General features: G+C 39.4%; 1 protein-coding gene across 1 annotated transcript in view; it reads right to left on the reverse strand.

Moving 5' to 3' along the window:
• TGFB2 (transforming growth factor beta 2) overlaps window positions 1-2,886 on the reverse strand; it is a 79,656-nt gene extending 76,770 nt beyond the window's left edge. Inside the window, exon 1 of the mRNA XM_015822832.1 lies at window positions 2,197-2,886. Within this exon, the coding sequence (XP_015678318.1) occupies window positions 2,197-2,542 (346 nt within the window). The 5' untranslated portion in view covers window positions 2,543-2,886. The remainder of the gene's footprint in view (window positions 1-2,196) is intronic.
• Between the last annotated feature and the right edge of the window lie 12,505 nt (window positions 2,887-15,391).

Genomic DNA, 15,391 nt, shown 5'->3' on the forward strand with positions numbered 1-15,391 from the left:
GCAGAAATTGCTGGCTGGCACCCTAGCTGCCTGACTCTCATTGGCGTGCCCCAGCAAGCCTCAAAGATACACCTCTGTAACATATATAGAATATTGAGAATAAAATATATAGAATATTGAGATAGAAAATCTAGCATGGAGTTACCCAGAAGGCTGCAATGCCTTCTCTATTACCTGCTTCTCAGAGATGATCAGGTATCAGTATATAGGCTCCATATAACAGAAGCAGAAAAGAACAAATTAGAAAATTAATCAGTGAGCAGATGCACTTTAGTGAACACTTTGAGATCCCATCCTTTTATTCCTCCTACAAAATTTCTCACACTGACCTACATTTGAGTATTGTTCTAAGACAATATTTGGCAACTTTAAGAAGGGTGAACTTCAACTCCCAGAATTCTGCAGCCAGTGCATGCTGGCTGGGGAATTCTGGGAGTTGAAGTCCACCCATCTTAAAGTGGCCGAGGTTAAGAAGCATTGTTCTAAGCAATTCTGCTCCAGACCACAATAACCAGCCTGATTTTCTAAAGAGCAAAAAAGTCCACAATTTCAGAGAGTAAAGCAACAATCCTGTCTAAAGTTACCTAGGAGTAAGACCCACTGAACTTAATGCAACTTGCTTCTGAACAGACATATATATACAGGATAGCAGTATAACTTTGCAATGTTGTGCACACTTATGTGAAGATAACTCCACTGAGCTGGAGTTGTTTCTAGTTATGATGCAGAGCATTGTTATTTTTATATTTATATCTCACCTTTTTGGGTATATAAGCACTCTAATTGACTAGACCTTTTTGGCCACAGCCCAACAGCAAGTCCAAACTGGAGCTGCAATTTGAATTCAAGTCTGCCACTGCCAACACTTAATGCTCAGCTTTTAGATGTGTATGAAGCCAACTTCTTCAAGCTCGCCCTGATCTTCAGGAGAGAGTCCATCTAATCAGATCCAGCTGACACATTCCCAGGCTGTGTCCAGGAAGCTGGCCTTAAGAAAATGTTGGAGGGAGATTTATTTTGTACCTGGAGAGAAGATGACCACAAATATGATAGACTATTAAACTGAAAAAAGGGTTTGGACAATTTTTGGGTAGGCAAGAAAAACTTGAGTTTTACAGTCAGAAACCATTCTTGTTTTTCTCCATTCTCCCCACTTCTTACCCCCTCCTTCCCCAATTCCAACATAATCCAGCAGTGGCTAGAGAAGAGGCGGCCACAGGATGGAAACAAGAGATAGGAGACTGCTAAGGCGATAGGAAGGGGTGTCGGGAGTGGGCTCCTGAGGAGGGGGGGCAGAGGGTGGTTATAATCCCATCTGTGATGTTTGTTGACCCAGGTGCTCGCTGAGAAAGATTCCAGGATTTGCAGAAGTGTCTGACAAAGTGCTGAGGTGGAGAGTATCTAAGGAGAAAGCACTGGGGAGCTAGAGTTCCCAACTGAAGAAATATAGAGAAATATTACACAAGGAAGAATGACAGGAGAGAATCAGAAAAAGGAGGCTTACAGATATTTCTGCTCCTCGAAGACCGGCCAAATTGGGGTAGGGTGGGATGTTATGTACTCTTTAACAAAAGCTTTATGAGGACATTCCTTGCATTTGTGTTCTCTGCTACGAAGCCTTTGCAAGTGCTTAGGTCCGGATGTGTATGGTTTAGTTCTCACAGAAGGGTAAAAGACAGGCACTCTGCAGATGTTCAGAGGCACAGGCATCTCTCTTCTTACTTTGCGTGTCCCAAGGTTACACCTTGGCACTCAAAACATTCCCAAGGGTTAGGGTGCAGAGCCCGATTTCCCATTAAACCTCGTTGATGAAACTTAGCTCACTTGCTTGGATTTTCATCCTGAGGAATAATGTTGCTGGCTGTGCTGTGCTACTTAAGTAATTGCCGAAATGCAACTGGTAGGTGGCTAGGTCAACATCCTCCCTTTTGCAGAGGAAACCCCTTGTTACACTTTTAACATGTGGGGGAGGGGTCTGGAATGTCAAACAACTGAATTACACTCTGGTCTCCCCCCCCCCAATCTCTGTGGGACCTGAACCGCCAGGCACCCACCTGAGGTCTCAAGACAACCGAGAAGACACCTCTCCACACCTCGCACACACACCCCGCCAGGCACATTATACACATACAAATATACGCAGCAACCAGAGCTCTACCTGGCACAGGCGCACAGAATTATTCAGAGCAGACTTACTTGCCGACGGGTAGTAACTCCCCATGTCAATTTTGTAAACTTCTTTGGCGTAATATTCCTCATCGCTCCTTTCCTTTTCGCAAGAGGCCGCCCTGTGGTTCGCCTTCTCCTGCAGCAAGTCCCTCGTGCTGTTGTAGATTGAGATGACCTCCGGAGGAACCTCCTCGGGCTCGGGGTACTCTTCCGGAGGGCTGGTGAGTTTCAGTTTGCTCAGGATCTGGCCTCGGATCGCTTCGATCCGCTTACGCATGAACTGGTCCGTGTCTAGGGTGCTGCACGTAGACAGGGCAAAGGCCACCGTGGCCAGATCCAGGGTGAGGAACACGCTCAGGAGATAGCAGTGCATTTTAGGAAAAAAAAAGGTTTAAAAATGAAAAATAAAATAAAGCCCAAAACACACTTCTTTTCCCTTAGCTTCTCCCACAAAGAAAGGACCAAAATGTTTCCTGGAATTTTCTCCGTGGCAGTTGAAGGTGTGCAAACGAGGTTCAGATCTTTTTTTTTTAAAACAAAACAAACAACGAGTGATCGAAAGAATAAATGCAACCGATCGTTAGTCCAAATAGCGTATGTCAAGTTGCCAGTCCGCCAAACTGCTTGAATTGGTTGCAAGTCCTAGAGCGAGCTGGCTGGCGAGCAGATGCGATGCTCCAGCAAAGGTGGAGGGTTCAAACCAGCAATCGCTTTCTATTAAAAAAAAAACAAAACAAAACAAACAAACAAAACCTGCAACAGGTAGCGCCTAATTAAAAAAAAGAAATGTAACAGGTTGCAAATGTTGCTTTAAAATCAGGAAAGCAGGTTGCCTTTTCTCCTCCCGGCTACCAAACAGAGAAAAAAGATAATAAAATCCCCAAAAAGTTGGGGGCGGGGGGGGGGAGAAATCACCTCTGGTACATACAAAAAGGGGGAAAAAAAATCTTAAGAGTTGAAGGAGTGCGTGGAGGAGGGAAAAAAAGGAAGGGAAACTGGCCGCCACTTAAAGCGAGGGCTCCGGAGACTCGGCGCCCTGCTGCCCACAAGCTCCCACGCTCCAAATTGAGATGGCACCGACTGGCAGGCGGAGGAAAGTAGGTCCGGGGTGGGGGGGGGATGCCCCCCTTCTGGGAATCAGTGCGTCGCTCCCCCCTTTTGGCCAGGGGATTCGCGTCCAGCTGCGAGCGGAGGCGAAAAGCGCCCACGTGTGTAGAGATGCGTGCGTGCGTGTGTGTGTGTGTGTACGCGCGTGCCGGCGCCAGGACAGACCCCGAGACGCGCCTGGGACAGCTGGGCGCCTTCAAGGTGGTTCTGCCGGCTTCCCTCCCTTCTCCTCCCGCGACTCTTGCTCTTCGGGCCCCCCACCAATCCCCCTTCGCGGCGTGGGCAGCGCTCTGAGCGGTCCTGCTTTCCTGGGGACGGCCGCGGCTGTTTGCATTAACCGATTAGTTCACCTCCCTCTCCACCACTCTCTCTCTCCCTCTCCTTCTCTCTCCCTCTCCCTCTCTCTCTCTCTCTCCCTTTCTCTCTCTCCTTCCCTGTGTCTCCCTCTCTCTCTCTCCCTTTCTCTCTCTCCTTCCCTGTGTCTCCCTCTCTCTCTCTCTCTCCCTTTCTCTCTCTCCTTCCCTGTGTCTCCCTCTCTCTCGCTGGCGACTGCTGGCTGTACAGCTTTTCCAGGCGCTCCCTCTCCTCCTCCTCCTCCTCCTCTTCAGTTTTTAAAAAGCCAAACCGAACCAGGAAGGCAGAGCTACCGCCGTTTCTCCGAGGCTTTCGCGATTCCGCCCCCTCCACCCGCGGGTTTTCTCCTAAGACTGGAGATTGCAAAGTTCGTTTTCCGCCCTCGCCTTGGCACTTTTCCTGGCGGAGTCGTAGGTGGCGTGCCTTTTTTGTCTTTTCTTTTCTTTTTTTTTTTTTTTTCTTTTTTTTGGCCCACGGCTCCCTCCTTCCCCACGGAGCTTGAAGAGACGGGGGCTGGCAGGCACGCCGCCCCTCGTCCCCAGGTTGCCTAGCCTCTCCCCTCTTCTCGACTCACGCCTTTCGCCCGCAGAGAACCTCACGCACTGGCGGAGAGGGCGGATTGATAAGGTTCTCTCGGACCGCGGGTGGGAGGGCGTGAGTGGCTCCGCTGCCTCCGCAAAATGACGCGGTGAGGGAGCCGACAGACTTAAGTGACCGGACGGATAAGGACCCTGACGCCTTCTTGAACTGGGCTATGTCTTGCTCTGTTCCAGGGAGGGGAAAGACCGAGGAAGCCCGGCAGGTCCACCTCAAAAAGATGGCGGTAGAAAGTGTCTTTGGCCAGGAGAAATCGGAGGTAGAGATGCTACAGCCGAGTCATGAGGTGCGAGCTAGAATGGGCTACCTGGAGCCTTCCAGATGTTTTAGACTTCAACTCCCACAATTCCCCTGGTGATGGTGTCCGGGGCTGAAGGGGGTTAAACTCAAAAGATCTGGAAGTCCAGGCGGTCAATCCCTAATGTGAACTAAGAAACAATAAAACGTGAAGATTTAATTAGTCTGGACAGAGCAGGCAGATTCATTCCCACTTGCTCTAATCTGGTTCCCAAATTTGCACTGTCTGTGATTCATATATTCCATTTCAAATGTCCTCTTTCTTGCCTCCATTTGTAGAATCTTGCCCAGTTATAAAACTAAGTTTCTACATACTTTTTGGCATGATTTGTGCATGCTTTAAAAAAAAAAAACCTTGCCAAATGTTCAGTGGCTGCAAGCTCCCAGTTGTTGAATGGCTTCAACATTACAAGGAAATGATCTGGTCATGATCTAGTAGTCATCTAATATTCTTATATGTCAGGGCTGGAGATCACTCCAACTACAGGAGCCACATTAAATATAAGAAATGGAGTGAGGGCCATTCATGTGCATTTTCAGCCTCCCCACTTTATGGTTGGCTGAACCACAAAGAGCCCAAGTGCATCTTGTTCCACTTTCACTGGCAAACTGCTTGCACACCTGTTACACTATTGAAGATAAAGCAAAAAAAATGTCCTTCTGTACACGTAGCCCTCAACTGAGTCCAACATTTTTGTTAAGTGAGAAAGTGAGTTTTCCCCATTTTACGACCTTCTTGGTACAGTTGTTAAGTGAATTATTGTGGTTGATAAGTTAGTAACCCGATTGTTACGTGAATCTGGCTTCCCCATTGACTTTGCTTGTCAGAAGGTCACAAGAGATAAAGGTCATGGATATGAACCAGTTGCCAAGCATCTGAATTTTGTTCATGTGATCATGGGGATGCTGCAAAAGTCGTAACTCTGAAAAACTATCATAAGTCACATTTTTCAGTGCCGTTGTAACTTTCAACAGTCACTAAACGAACTGTTTAAGTTAAGAACTATCAGAGCTTAGCTATTAACCTCGCCCCAGAGCACATGATTGATGGTTTGTTGGAATATGTTACCCTACTAGGGAGAGCTTCTCCAGCATACAATAATACTAATTCCCACTTACCAATTGGTAGATTTCAGGAGAGGGCAGTTCTCATGATAGGCACATAGTTTACCTTAGTTCAGAGGCCCCCAACCTTTTGGGCACCAGGGACCAGTTCTATGGAGAAAGATTTTTCCATGGACCAGAGGGGGCGTAGTTTCATGTGCTGCCTGCATCCCACGGATGGGGCTTCGCTTGTTTGCGCGGCCCGGTTACTGGCATGCCGAGGCCCGGTGCTGGTCCACAGACCGGGAGTGGGGGACCCCTGCCTTAGTTGAAGGGGAGCTTTTCTGCATGGAATCTGTTCCCAGATGTGTATCCTCTTCTCCCACTGAATTTTAGGACTGAGGATTCTATGCCCTGATTTTTTTTTCTCCAATAATTTAGGAATCTTGTCTGAGATTTGATGAGAATATGGTAGGTTTTTTTTTCTGTCAAGCTTTCCCTTCAAGGTGGCATCTTAAATTCAGGGTTATCATCTTGAAGGCTGTATCCCATAATCCATACAGTTTAATGCAGATGCATATGAACATGAAGCATTCTTTCAATGCTTCCTGTATTGTTTTACTGCTTTATTAAGCTGGGGCGCCAGCAAAGTAAGTGAAAAGTAACTATATTGTTTAAACAAGTTTTAAAAAAGTTTTTATGTTTACAATGAGTAGACTTTTTGCACTGGTTCAGCACAATTCAGGCTCTTTGTCAGATGAAGAGGAGGTTATGCCAGCATTTCTACAAAAAGGCTGTTTGGGGGATGAGAAGGATTCCCAAAGGACCACTTCTTCAAGTGATGTAAAACCATTTTTCCAGCTATAAAACCTATTTCAGTCCATCATAACTATTATTAATTTAATAGAAGAAATGACTCAACATGAAGGTCAGCATATGCTTGGCCAATTGGTTAAAACAGATTACCCAATGCCTCTTTTTGGCCACATTCATGTTAAACATGTTGGATTAATTTCAGTTTAATGTGTTGTACAAATTGAGATGCTGTTGATTTCAAAACCATAGTTTGTGGCAAAGTATGTAATAATGATTTGAAGCAATGTCACTATTTTAGAAACAAATGCCATACATCAACAGCTAAAATGTTATATCTTTCTTCATTGTTGGCTTCCTTCTTTAATTAAAAGACATTTTTTCAAGTTACCTAAAAGTCAGAATAAACATTTGCAGAGATCATATAGATGCAAAGTAATATGAAGATAAGATTTGTAGTAATGTTTATCTGTTCCATGTTTCTTGCTGAGTACAATTGGTTCTTTTCCACATATTTTAAAAATAAAACTTTACTGCAAAAATGGAGACACCTAGGAGATTGCTAAGAATCTTGTGTTTCCTTTGTTAGGAAAAATTATGTGATCCTTAACAATTTTGAAGTTTTTTTATCTTGATTTTTGATTGTTAAAAATAATAAAGTATAAAATAGAAAAAAACCACTTTATGCAACTGATGACCAAACTGTTATGTAAATAGCCATGTTTTATTAGCTGAGGGCAATTAATGAAGAAATATAAAAAACATTATAATTTCCAAAATATAACTTGTGGTATAATGACAATTTCCCATCCTTAAAGCAAGACTGATTGAAAAGTAACATGGGCTTGAAATGCTCAATCTAATTGAAGAACATGTTCATATACCCTGTCTTGTTACATGCTACAGCTGTGCTTCAAAAAGAATATTATTTTGGTTGGTCACATAGTCAGCCTGATGTTTAGACTGTTTGACATTTTTGTTAATCTATTGAGCCCTTCCCAAGGATCTGGGATAGGCAGATGTTGTCTGATGGTGTTAAAGGATATATTATTATAGGATGTAAGCTGTTTCAAATAAAGGTGCCTAAAGCAATCAACCGATAGTGATTTTGATGGTGTTCAAGTGGTGCTCCAGATATTTTGGGATTGTACCCAAGGCATCTATTCCTGTTTGTACTATCTTTGCTTTCTTTTGCCACAGTTGTTCCACTTCTATTTACAGATCTTTCTATTTTGTGATTTTTTACAGTTCTATATTTATCACCTACTATAATAATGACAATTATGCTGGTTATCAAGTAGGCTAGATCAGATTAATGTCCTGGTGAAAAAGTTCTTAGAAATCCCACCTTGCTACCTTAAATAAAAAAAAAGATTGCTTGATGATCATCTAATTTAGGATCTAAAAGATAAATGAAATTTGGAAACCCAATTTAGGCATGAAACCAGCTCGGTGATCTTGGACCAGTAATTCTCAGCCAAAGAAGGCAATGGCAAATCACTTCCAAATTGCCAAGAAAACATTAGGGATTTGTCCAGGTAGTCATCAGGAGCCAAGATAAACTTAGCATAAAAGGTACACATGCATACAGAGATAATGTTAAGACTTTGGTAAAGGACTGCCAGGACCGTGAGCATCTGACTGAACAAGTCACAGCAGCCTATTTCACAGATAATATAAAGCCACAATGGATGGGTTTGCAAACCATAAGCCAAATATCCACATTAAGTTTTAGTTTTAAGTGGCATCCAGGTCATTATGTCATCAAAATGACTGTACTGTGATCGATGACAATGCAAATTACTTTGTGTAGCCTAGAGAAAATAAAATCAGCACAATTTTGACTCCAAGTTAAGATCCAGCATTAATTTTCTGTCACTAGAATCTTAGCAAGAAAAAAGTGATATTATCAGAAGCTTATTCTCATCAAAAACAGCCAGCCATTTCTTAATCCTACAAATTCCAGATTTTAATACTATCAGACCAAAGGCCTACACAGTTCATTAACATATTTATCTAATTTAGGATCTAAATTAGGATCTAGATATCCATGGGAGGCTCACAAACAGGGCAGTTTTTACCTGCTACTTTTCTCCCATCCAACTGATTCTTAGAAATATCCAGAAATTATTGGATTTATCTGTCACTACTTACTTAACTGTCTTTTCAAACTAAGTTGGTAGTGTCTATCATATCCACCTATCCAGCCAAGTATCTATTTTAAAAAAATGTCCAGTTTTGGTCATTGCATTCTCATCTTGGTCTCTCAAGCATTGTTATTTTGCTTTTCCTATTCCTTTGCTTCATACAAAATTCTTTTGCTGTCCCCAACCACATATCTATTAGGAAAATCTGTACTTAAATAATATGTCCTGAAGGGAAAAACAAATTAATTTAAATTATACATTACCACTTGGATAACTTTATTGTGATGATGAAAGCAGGTTAATTAGAAGAAGACATTCAGATGATTGCACACATTGTAGCATTTAGGCATTTTTAAAAATAATAGCTGACAGTATAAAAATAATTAAGATTTATTCACAGAGCTTCGTGAGCATAATGGCAATCTAAGGTGTCTATCACTCATTAGAAAATTGGCCTTAAACTAGTTTGAGAAAATAACATCCAAGATTAATTTCAGAACATATCAGTAAAGAAATAAAAAGTGCTTTCCTATTGTGCCTCAAGTACACATTAAACACATGGAAGACCTTGATACAAATCTTTAGTCTACTACAATTATGTGCAATTGTATTAACATTAGACTGTTACCAAGAAAACAAAAAATATCTATTTCAAAAATTATTATAAGGTGGAAATATTCTAATACTATCATGTCTCTTACCCCACAAGGAAGAACAATGATTTTGTTCTAATGGCAAAGCAAGGAAAAGATCCACAAGAATTTACTACACATATTAAAACTTACTGCAATGTGAATTTAGTTAGTGAGTGAGTGTGTGAGTGAATGAGGTTTTGATTAATAGGGGATCTTAGATACAATCTTTACACAATCTGGCTACTCTACCAATCTCATAGCTACCTAAACTCAATAGACATTTTTGTTTTTGTTTGTATATGTAATCCATTTCTTTTAGTAAAAATCTGAAAAGACTCTTTTAAGAAGAGACTGGACATTGTAAGAAGAGACTGGACAGCCATTTGTCCGAAATGGTATAGGGTTTCCTGCCTGAGCAGGGGGTTGGACTAGATGACCTCCAATGTCCCTTCCAATTTTACTACTACTACTACTACTACTACTACTACTACTACTACTACTACTACTACTACTACTACTATTATTATTATTATTATTATTATTATTATTATTATTATTATTATTATTATTATGCCATACAGTAACAATATACAATATTGTTTATACGGTTACCTTTATCTTTCTTTGTCCAGAAATTTTAGTCATTTCATCATAGACATTCTAAGCTGTATTAATACTTTATATTCCATAATTTTAGAAGGAAAATAGTGCATTCAGTTTCATTCAGGGACCTTAACTTCTAACATAATAATGAGAAAAATATTTATTTTTTCCACTTTCTCCACACCATGCAAAATTTGGTGTCATGACCCTTCTCACTGGCTCTTTTACCTCAACCTAAAAAACCAGAATTAATATGTGGATACAAATAAAAATAATATAGATACATCTACTTTTTTTCTCACACAAAATGCAAAATAACAAATCTGTATCTTTTAAATATTTAAGATGCTGAAAATATGAACTAATTTTCTTTCAGCAATCCTTAAATAACTATAGTAAAATCCTGATGGTTGCATATACTTTGCAATATCCAAACTAATTTTTCCTCCTCTACATATTTAATTCTCCCCAGTTGTGTTTGAAAAATACAAACCTGTTATTCAAGCTGGCATTATGCTTTGCATTCAATGGCTTACATGACTCAAATATGCTGTTTTTGGTTATTAAGAAAAAATCAAGCATAAGTTGTTTCTTGGCTATAATATAGAAGTTGTTTGCCATTGCTGTCGTCATCTTGGTTGGTTGGTTGGTTGGTTGGTTGGTTGGTTGGTTGGTTGGTTGGTTATTTATTTATTTATTTATTTATTTGGCCTTTCCAGACTATTCTACAAACCTGGAATTTCCTGATACTCTTCTGTCCAAGTAAAACTGGTTGGGTCCCACTTAGATTCTTTTTTTTAGAATGACCAAGTTCCACTAGGTGCTGACTTCTGCTGCGTGCATATAAACACCCAGTGAGTATATATATAAAAAATTAGCTTCAAACTGATAATTTCACATGTTTTCAAATTGAAACACTGGGAACACATTAGGAAAATATTTTATTTGGGCCAATCAAATATCACATAATTACAGAGGAAGTCTTTGCATACTTCAGAACTTTTCAGCAACTCATTGTTAGTGTATCTAATGTAATGTATTTATATCTGTGTGCTATATTTGCCTTGTGTAGGAATTGTCTGTAGCAAGAACAGTATATTGCATGACCAAAGAAAGCAGGATAACAACAGAAATCAGGATATACGGTATATATATTAGAATAACACAATCCATTTGTCTATTTGAGGTTAGCAGACATTTTTAAGGTGATAGAGGAAAATATACCAGTTTATTCTGGTATTTAAGGAGCACAGTTCTGACAAGCAACATGGTGGTCTACTGATTTAAGAACTGAAGCTAAATAAATTCCCAATATTTTATAGATCACTACCTAAATAATAAATTGAGAACTTCAACATGTACAACTACAAGTATAAAAACATTTATCATTATAAACTGAGGAGAAAAAGAAAAACATATCCTATAGTCACCCTCACCATTTTGCTCTAAATAAGTTTAAATTTAGTAAATTTAATTACCCCATTGCATTTTTTAGTCAACTGTTTACACAAGATGAAAATGGGTAACAATTTGCTAAACAGATGATCTCACTGATAAGTTAATATTCTGGTAGTCTCATTAATCTAACTATACCGTTTAATATGCCATCATGGATCCAGGTTTACAGAGGGGTCGTCTATAAATGCTTCCCCTCCTTTTGAGTATTTACAAACACCTTGAGGTAGTGCTGTTAGATGTAATTTCAGCTGGCCTAGGGTGCTAAATGAGGCTGATGTTTTGCATTCTAGCATTCACAGTGGGAGGAGGGCCAATTCTGATGTTTTATGTTCAGCTGTTTCTGTTTAATTTTTTGCTATAAGATGGCTACAACCTGCCCTAGGCCAATAGTTAGAAAGCCTATATCATAAAATAAGAAGAACTTGAGTCTGGTATGGAAGAGGCTGGTAATGTAAAGTGCCATTCAGATATTTGAATTTAATTTAAATGTTCTATGAGAACTTCAGCTCTGCACAGAATATTCCAAGATGCACAGAAATCTCCATAATGAGGAAATGTATCAAAAAACAGGAAGCTCCTGGATACAGGGAACCACATGAGACCTATCCTTACTATTAGAATTTACTCGAGGCTATTTGATTAAATAGGGATGCACTAATTGAAAAATATGCTGGAATCTCTACCCATCATGAAGAAGGAGCTTGTTAGGTAGAAAGGCAGAAGTATAAACAGGGTGCAATGGCCCCTTCAAACTATCTGCACAGTCCTTAGGTCCATACTCTAATAACCATGAGTGCAAGTTCACTAAAGATGAAGTTTCACAACTCCTCCTTTCTCTGTAGTACTCCAAAACAAAACAAAAAAATGACTCACCACAGCCTATGACTAGATTTTCCTTCATCTTTTAAATCTCAAGTTATATTCACAGCGATCACAACACTCTTGAGACACAACCTATAAAGCCTTTCTAAGCCAATAATCTCTACAAGAGCAGTGCATTTTGTACAAGAAGAATATTTTACCATGTATTTTATGATAAAATTAAGCCAAGTTGCAATCACCGAAATGGAAAGACAAACAAAATCTTATATTAATGTCAATCAACATTTAAACTTCTAGTGATCTTTTCAAAGTCCTCCTTTTTCTGATGGGAGCAGATGCCTATGTTCTGAGTATACAAAGAGTTTTGGACCTGTTTAGGAAATATTTTAGATTTCTGGTCTGATAGACAATGTCTTATTGAGTTAAGAGAACTATATGGTATAAAAAAGCATCTTTGTTTGATTTAAGCCCTCTCTGTGGATCTGTAAGTTATTTTCAATATTATCAATTTGACTTACTTTCATTTTCCTGATTGATACTACCATGTTTTTCCCATTATTCCCTTAATCCCTTTATTTGAGGCTTCCATCATGTAGCCTTCTCACTATATTCTCCATGCCTGTTCTTCAAATTTCAATGCATTGTAAAAGTTGAGAGAAGAGTACATGAAAATTAAGTGGCAACTGAAAAATTCAATATTATAAATTTATTATAATCAATAATGTAATTTGCAAATAGGTTGAAAATAATACAAAATCTAACTCAAATGTCTATTATATCATCAGATTGATGATACCTAAGTGGAAAGCACTCAAGACCATGAAAAAGTATCAATTTATGAAATTTATGTAAGGTTATTTGAGAAAAGTCTGCAAATTTTGCCATTTCATATGTGTTGGCTGATAAATGTGTGACTACAATAATTAAATAAATGGTTTATAGGGAAAATCCAAGACATTTTCTTCTTATTGATGTTCATTAGGGCTTCTGACCTTGTGAGTAGCTTTCGTCTATGGCAAAAAAGTGAACCTTTCTAGGAAGAAATATGAGGAGGGAGAACTAGAAATTAAAACAAAAAACCTGAAGCTTCAGGTCTGGGCATAAAATACTTGAAAAGCCCTCAAGTAGCTTCCCAATTAGGAACTTTAACAGAAGTGGGAAGCCTACTACTCTACCCTAATTCTGTATATAAAACTCAGAGGTCCCTGAGGGAGGAAATGCAATTTTTAACTCTTGTCTTCTAGCCCCTAAAGAGTTTTGACTTTTATAGGCTTATTTACAAGGAAATACAAATATATGAGTACAACTGTGAAACAGACTTTTTAAGCATGTTTTAGGGCCTATCAGGATTGCCGGATGCCCAGAAAATCTGACGGTGATTATTGTTCTTCATTTCTCAACTCAAAAGCACTGAAAGTGCAAAAATTCTCTCTCTCTCTCTCTCTCTCCATCCATCCATCCATCCATCCATCCATCCATCCATCTATTGTGGCATAACTGAATACAGCATTGTTTTTATTTTTGATACTTATGCTGCTGCTTCTTACTTAGAGATGTGTAGACTATTTAGCTGTGACAAAGACATGTTGCCTGGGGTGCATCATGAGGTAAGTTAGTCTACATTGCACCCAGCTACTCCCATAATAATGTTTAAGTGGAGATGCTTTCAATAAACCAATTCAATTATAGATACTTCTTTCAAGTATGATCTTTGTAAATTTTAGATGGACATTTGGTTCAGCTGTGGATATATGTTGTGTAAACTCAATACCCAATAATATGAACTCAAAGCTCCAAATTTTATTATTCAATTGGATATAATTACATTTATGGAAAAATTACCTGCAAAAACTTATCTAGATGGTTCATCAAGATTCAGATGAGAACTATGGTACATAGGGATCTGCACTACTCCCTACATTTTTTTTCTTGTTGGATCAAAGTAAAAAATGAATAGATCAGAATTACACTTTCCAACTCCACCTTATTAGAAGAATTACTAAAATGATACATGCAAACTAAAGGCCAATTTTAATTTCTCTTCCTAAACAAGCTCACATAAGAATCGGGGTCAGATGCTTGAGTAAAAAGCAAGTTAGTAGCCAGTAGTAGAAATGAGATAATATCATCCCTCTCTCTTGGGCTTAATTTACAGTTATCCCTGGAAAAGACTTCTTTATAACACTCCAAAAGGCCTTATGACCTCCTGTATTATTTTCAAGATAAAAGTTCCTCTGCAAAAGTTCACATTTAAGTACTTTGAACTCATATTCAACTACTTTGTAAGCCAATCTTATGATACTGCCTAGGTACACAGCTACTTCAGCCAGGGAAAAAAATCACTGCCAGTATTTATGGATAGCAATCAGATGGGGATGCTAATCCATGTTTTTCTTTTCTTCAGTATGCAGAAATGGTGGTAAGATTTACAGCTTCTCGAGTTGCCAGATCTTTTAAGGTTCAAGAAGCAGTAAAATATTTTATACAGTGCAACAGCACCACTCTGTGGCTTCAGTTCAAGCAAAAACATACAGTGCTGGGGCAGCATGTTGTAAGCGTCAGATACAGTTTATCAAATGTACTGAGCCACAACTGGGTCTTTGAGAGTTTCTTATAAAATATACTTCTTACTAAGAATTAGAAAGTATCTCTACCAATTAAACTGAGTTCTGATCCTTCTCTCCCTTCTGTTTATTATCTTACTCATTCACTCATTGTATGTATGGTGTTTTAGTTCGTTGAAATGTCCTTTTTAAATAATCCCAAAACCTTGATATGTCTTTAGAGTTCTGCATTCACTGATTCATGAATTTTACATTTTTATCTGTAATCAATTTGAACAAATTCATCTTAGTTGCACAATCCAGATTCAACAGCAAGTGTAAAGATTATTATATATAATACATCCTAAAATCACACTGTATTTGCATTAAACTCTTTCACTAAAATAAAAAATGCTTCCAAAATTTGATTTAGGTCAATCACCTTTTAAGTTTTTTTAGAATAGTTATTACTAATCCATTGGATGAAACCAACTCTTAATTTTAAAAGGCACTCAGTAGCTAATATCTTCGAGACCGCCTCCTGCCGCAGATTACCTCCCATCGGCCTGTACGCTCCCACAGAGTGGGTCTCCTCAGGGTGCCGTCGGCCAGACAGTGCCGGCTGGCGACCCCAAGGGGGAGGGCCTTCTCTGTGGGAGCTCCTACCCTCTGGAATGAACTACCCCCAGAGATCAGGGTGATCCCTGATCTCCCTTCCTTCCGCCGCGCCCTTAAGACATGGTTATTCCAGCTTGCAGGACTGGCCTAGGGGAAATTTTTAGTGGGGGTTTTAAAATAATTT

Source organism: Protobothrops mucrosquamatus, unplaced genomic scaffold (assembly GCF_001527695.2).
Source record: "Protobothrops mucrosquamatus isolate PMUCROS unplaced genomic scaffold, P.Mucros_1.0 scaffold1689, whole genome shotgun sequence".
NCBI classification, from domain to species: domain Eukaryota; kingdom Metazoa; phylum Chordata; class Lepidosauria; order Squamata; family Viperidae; genus Protobothrops; species Protobothrops mucrosquamatus.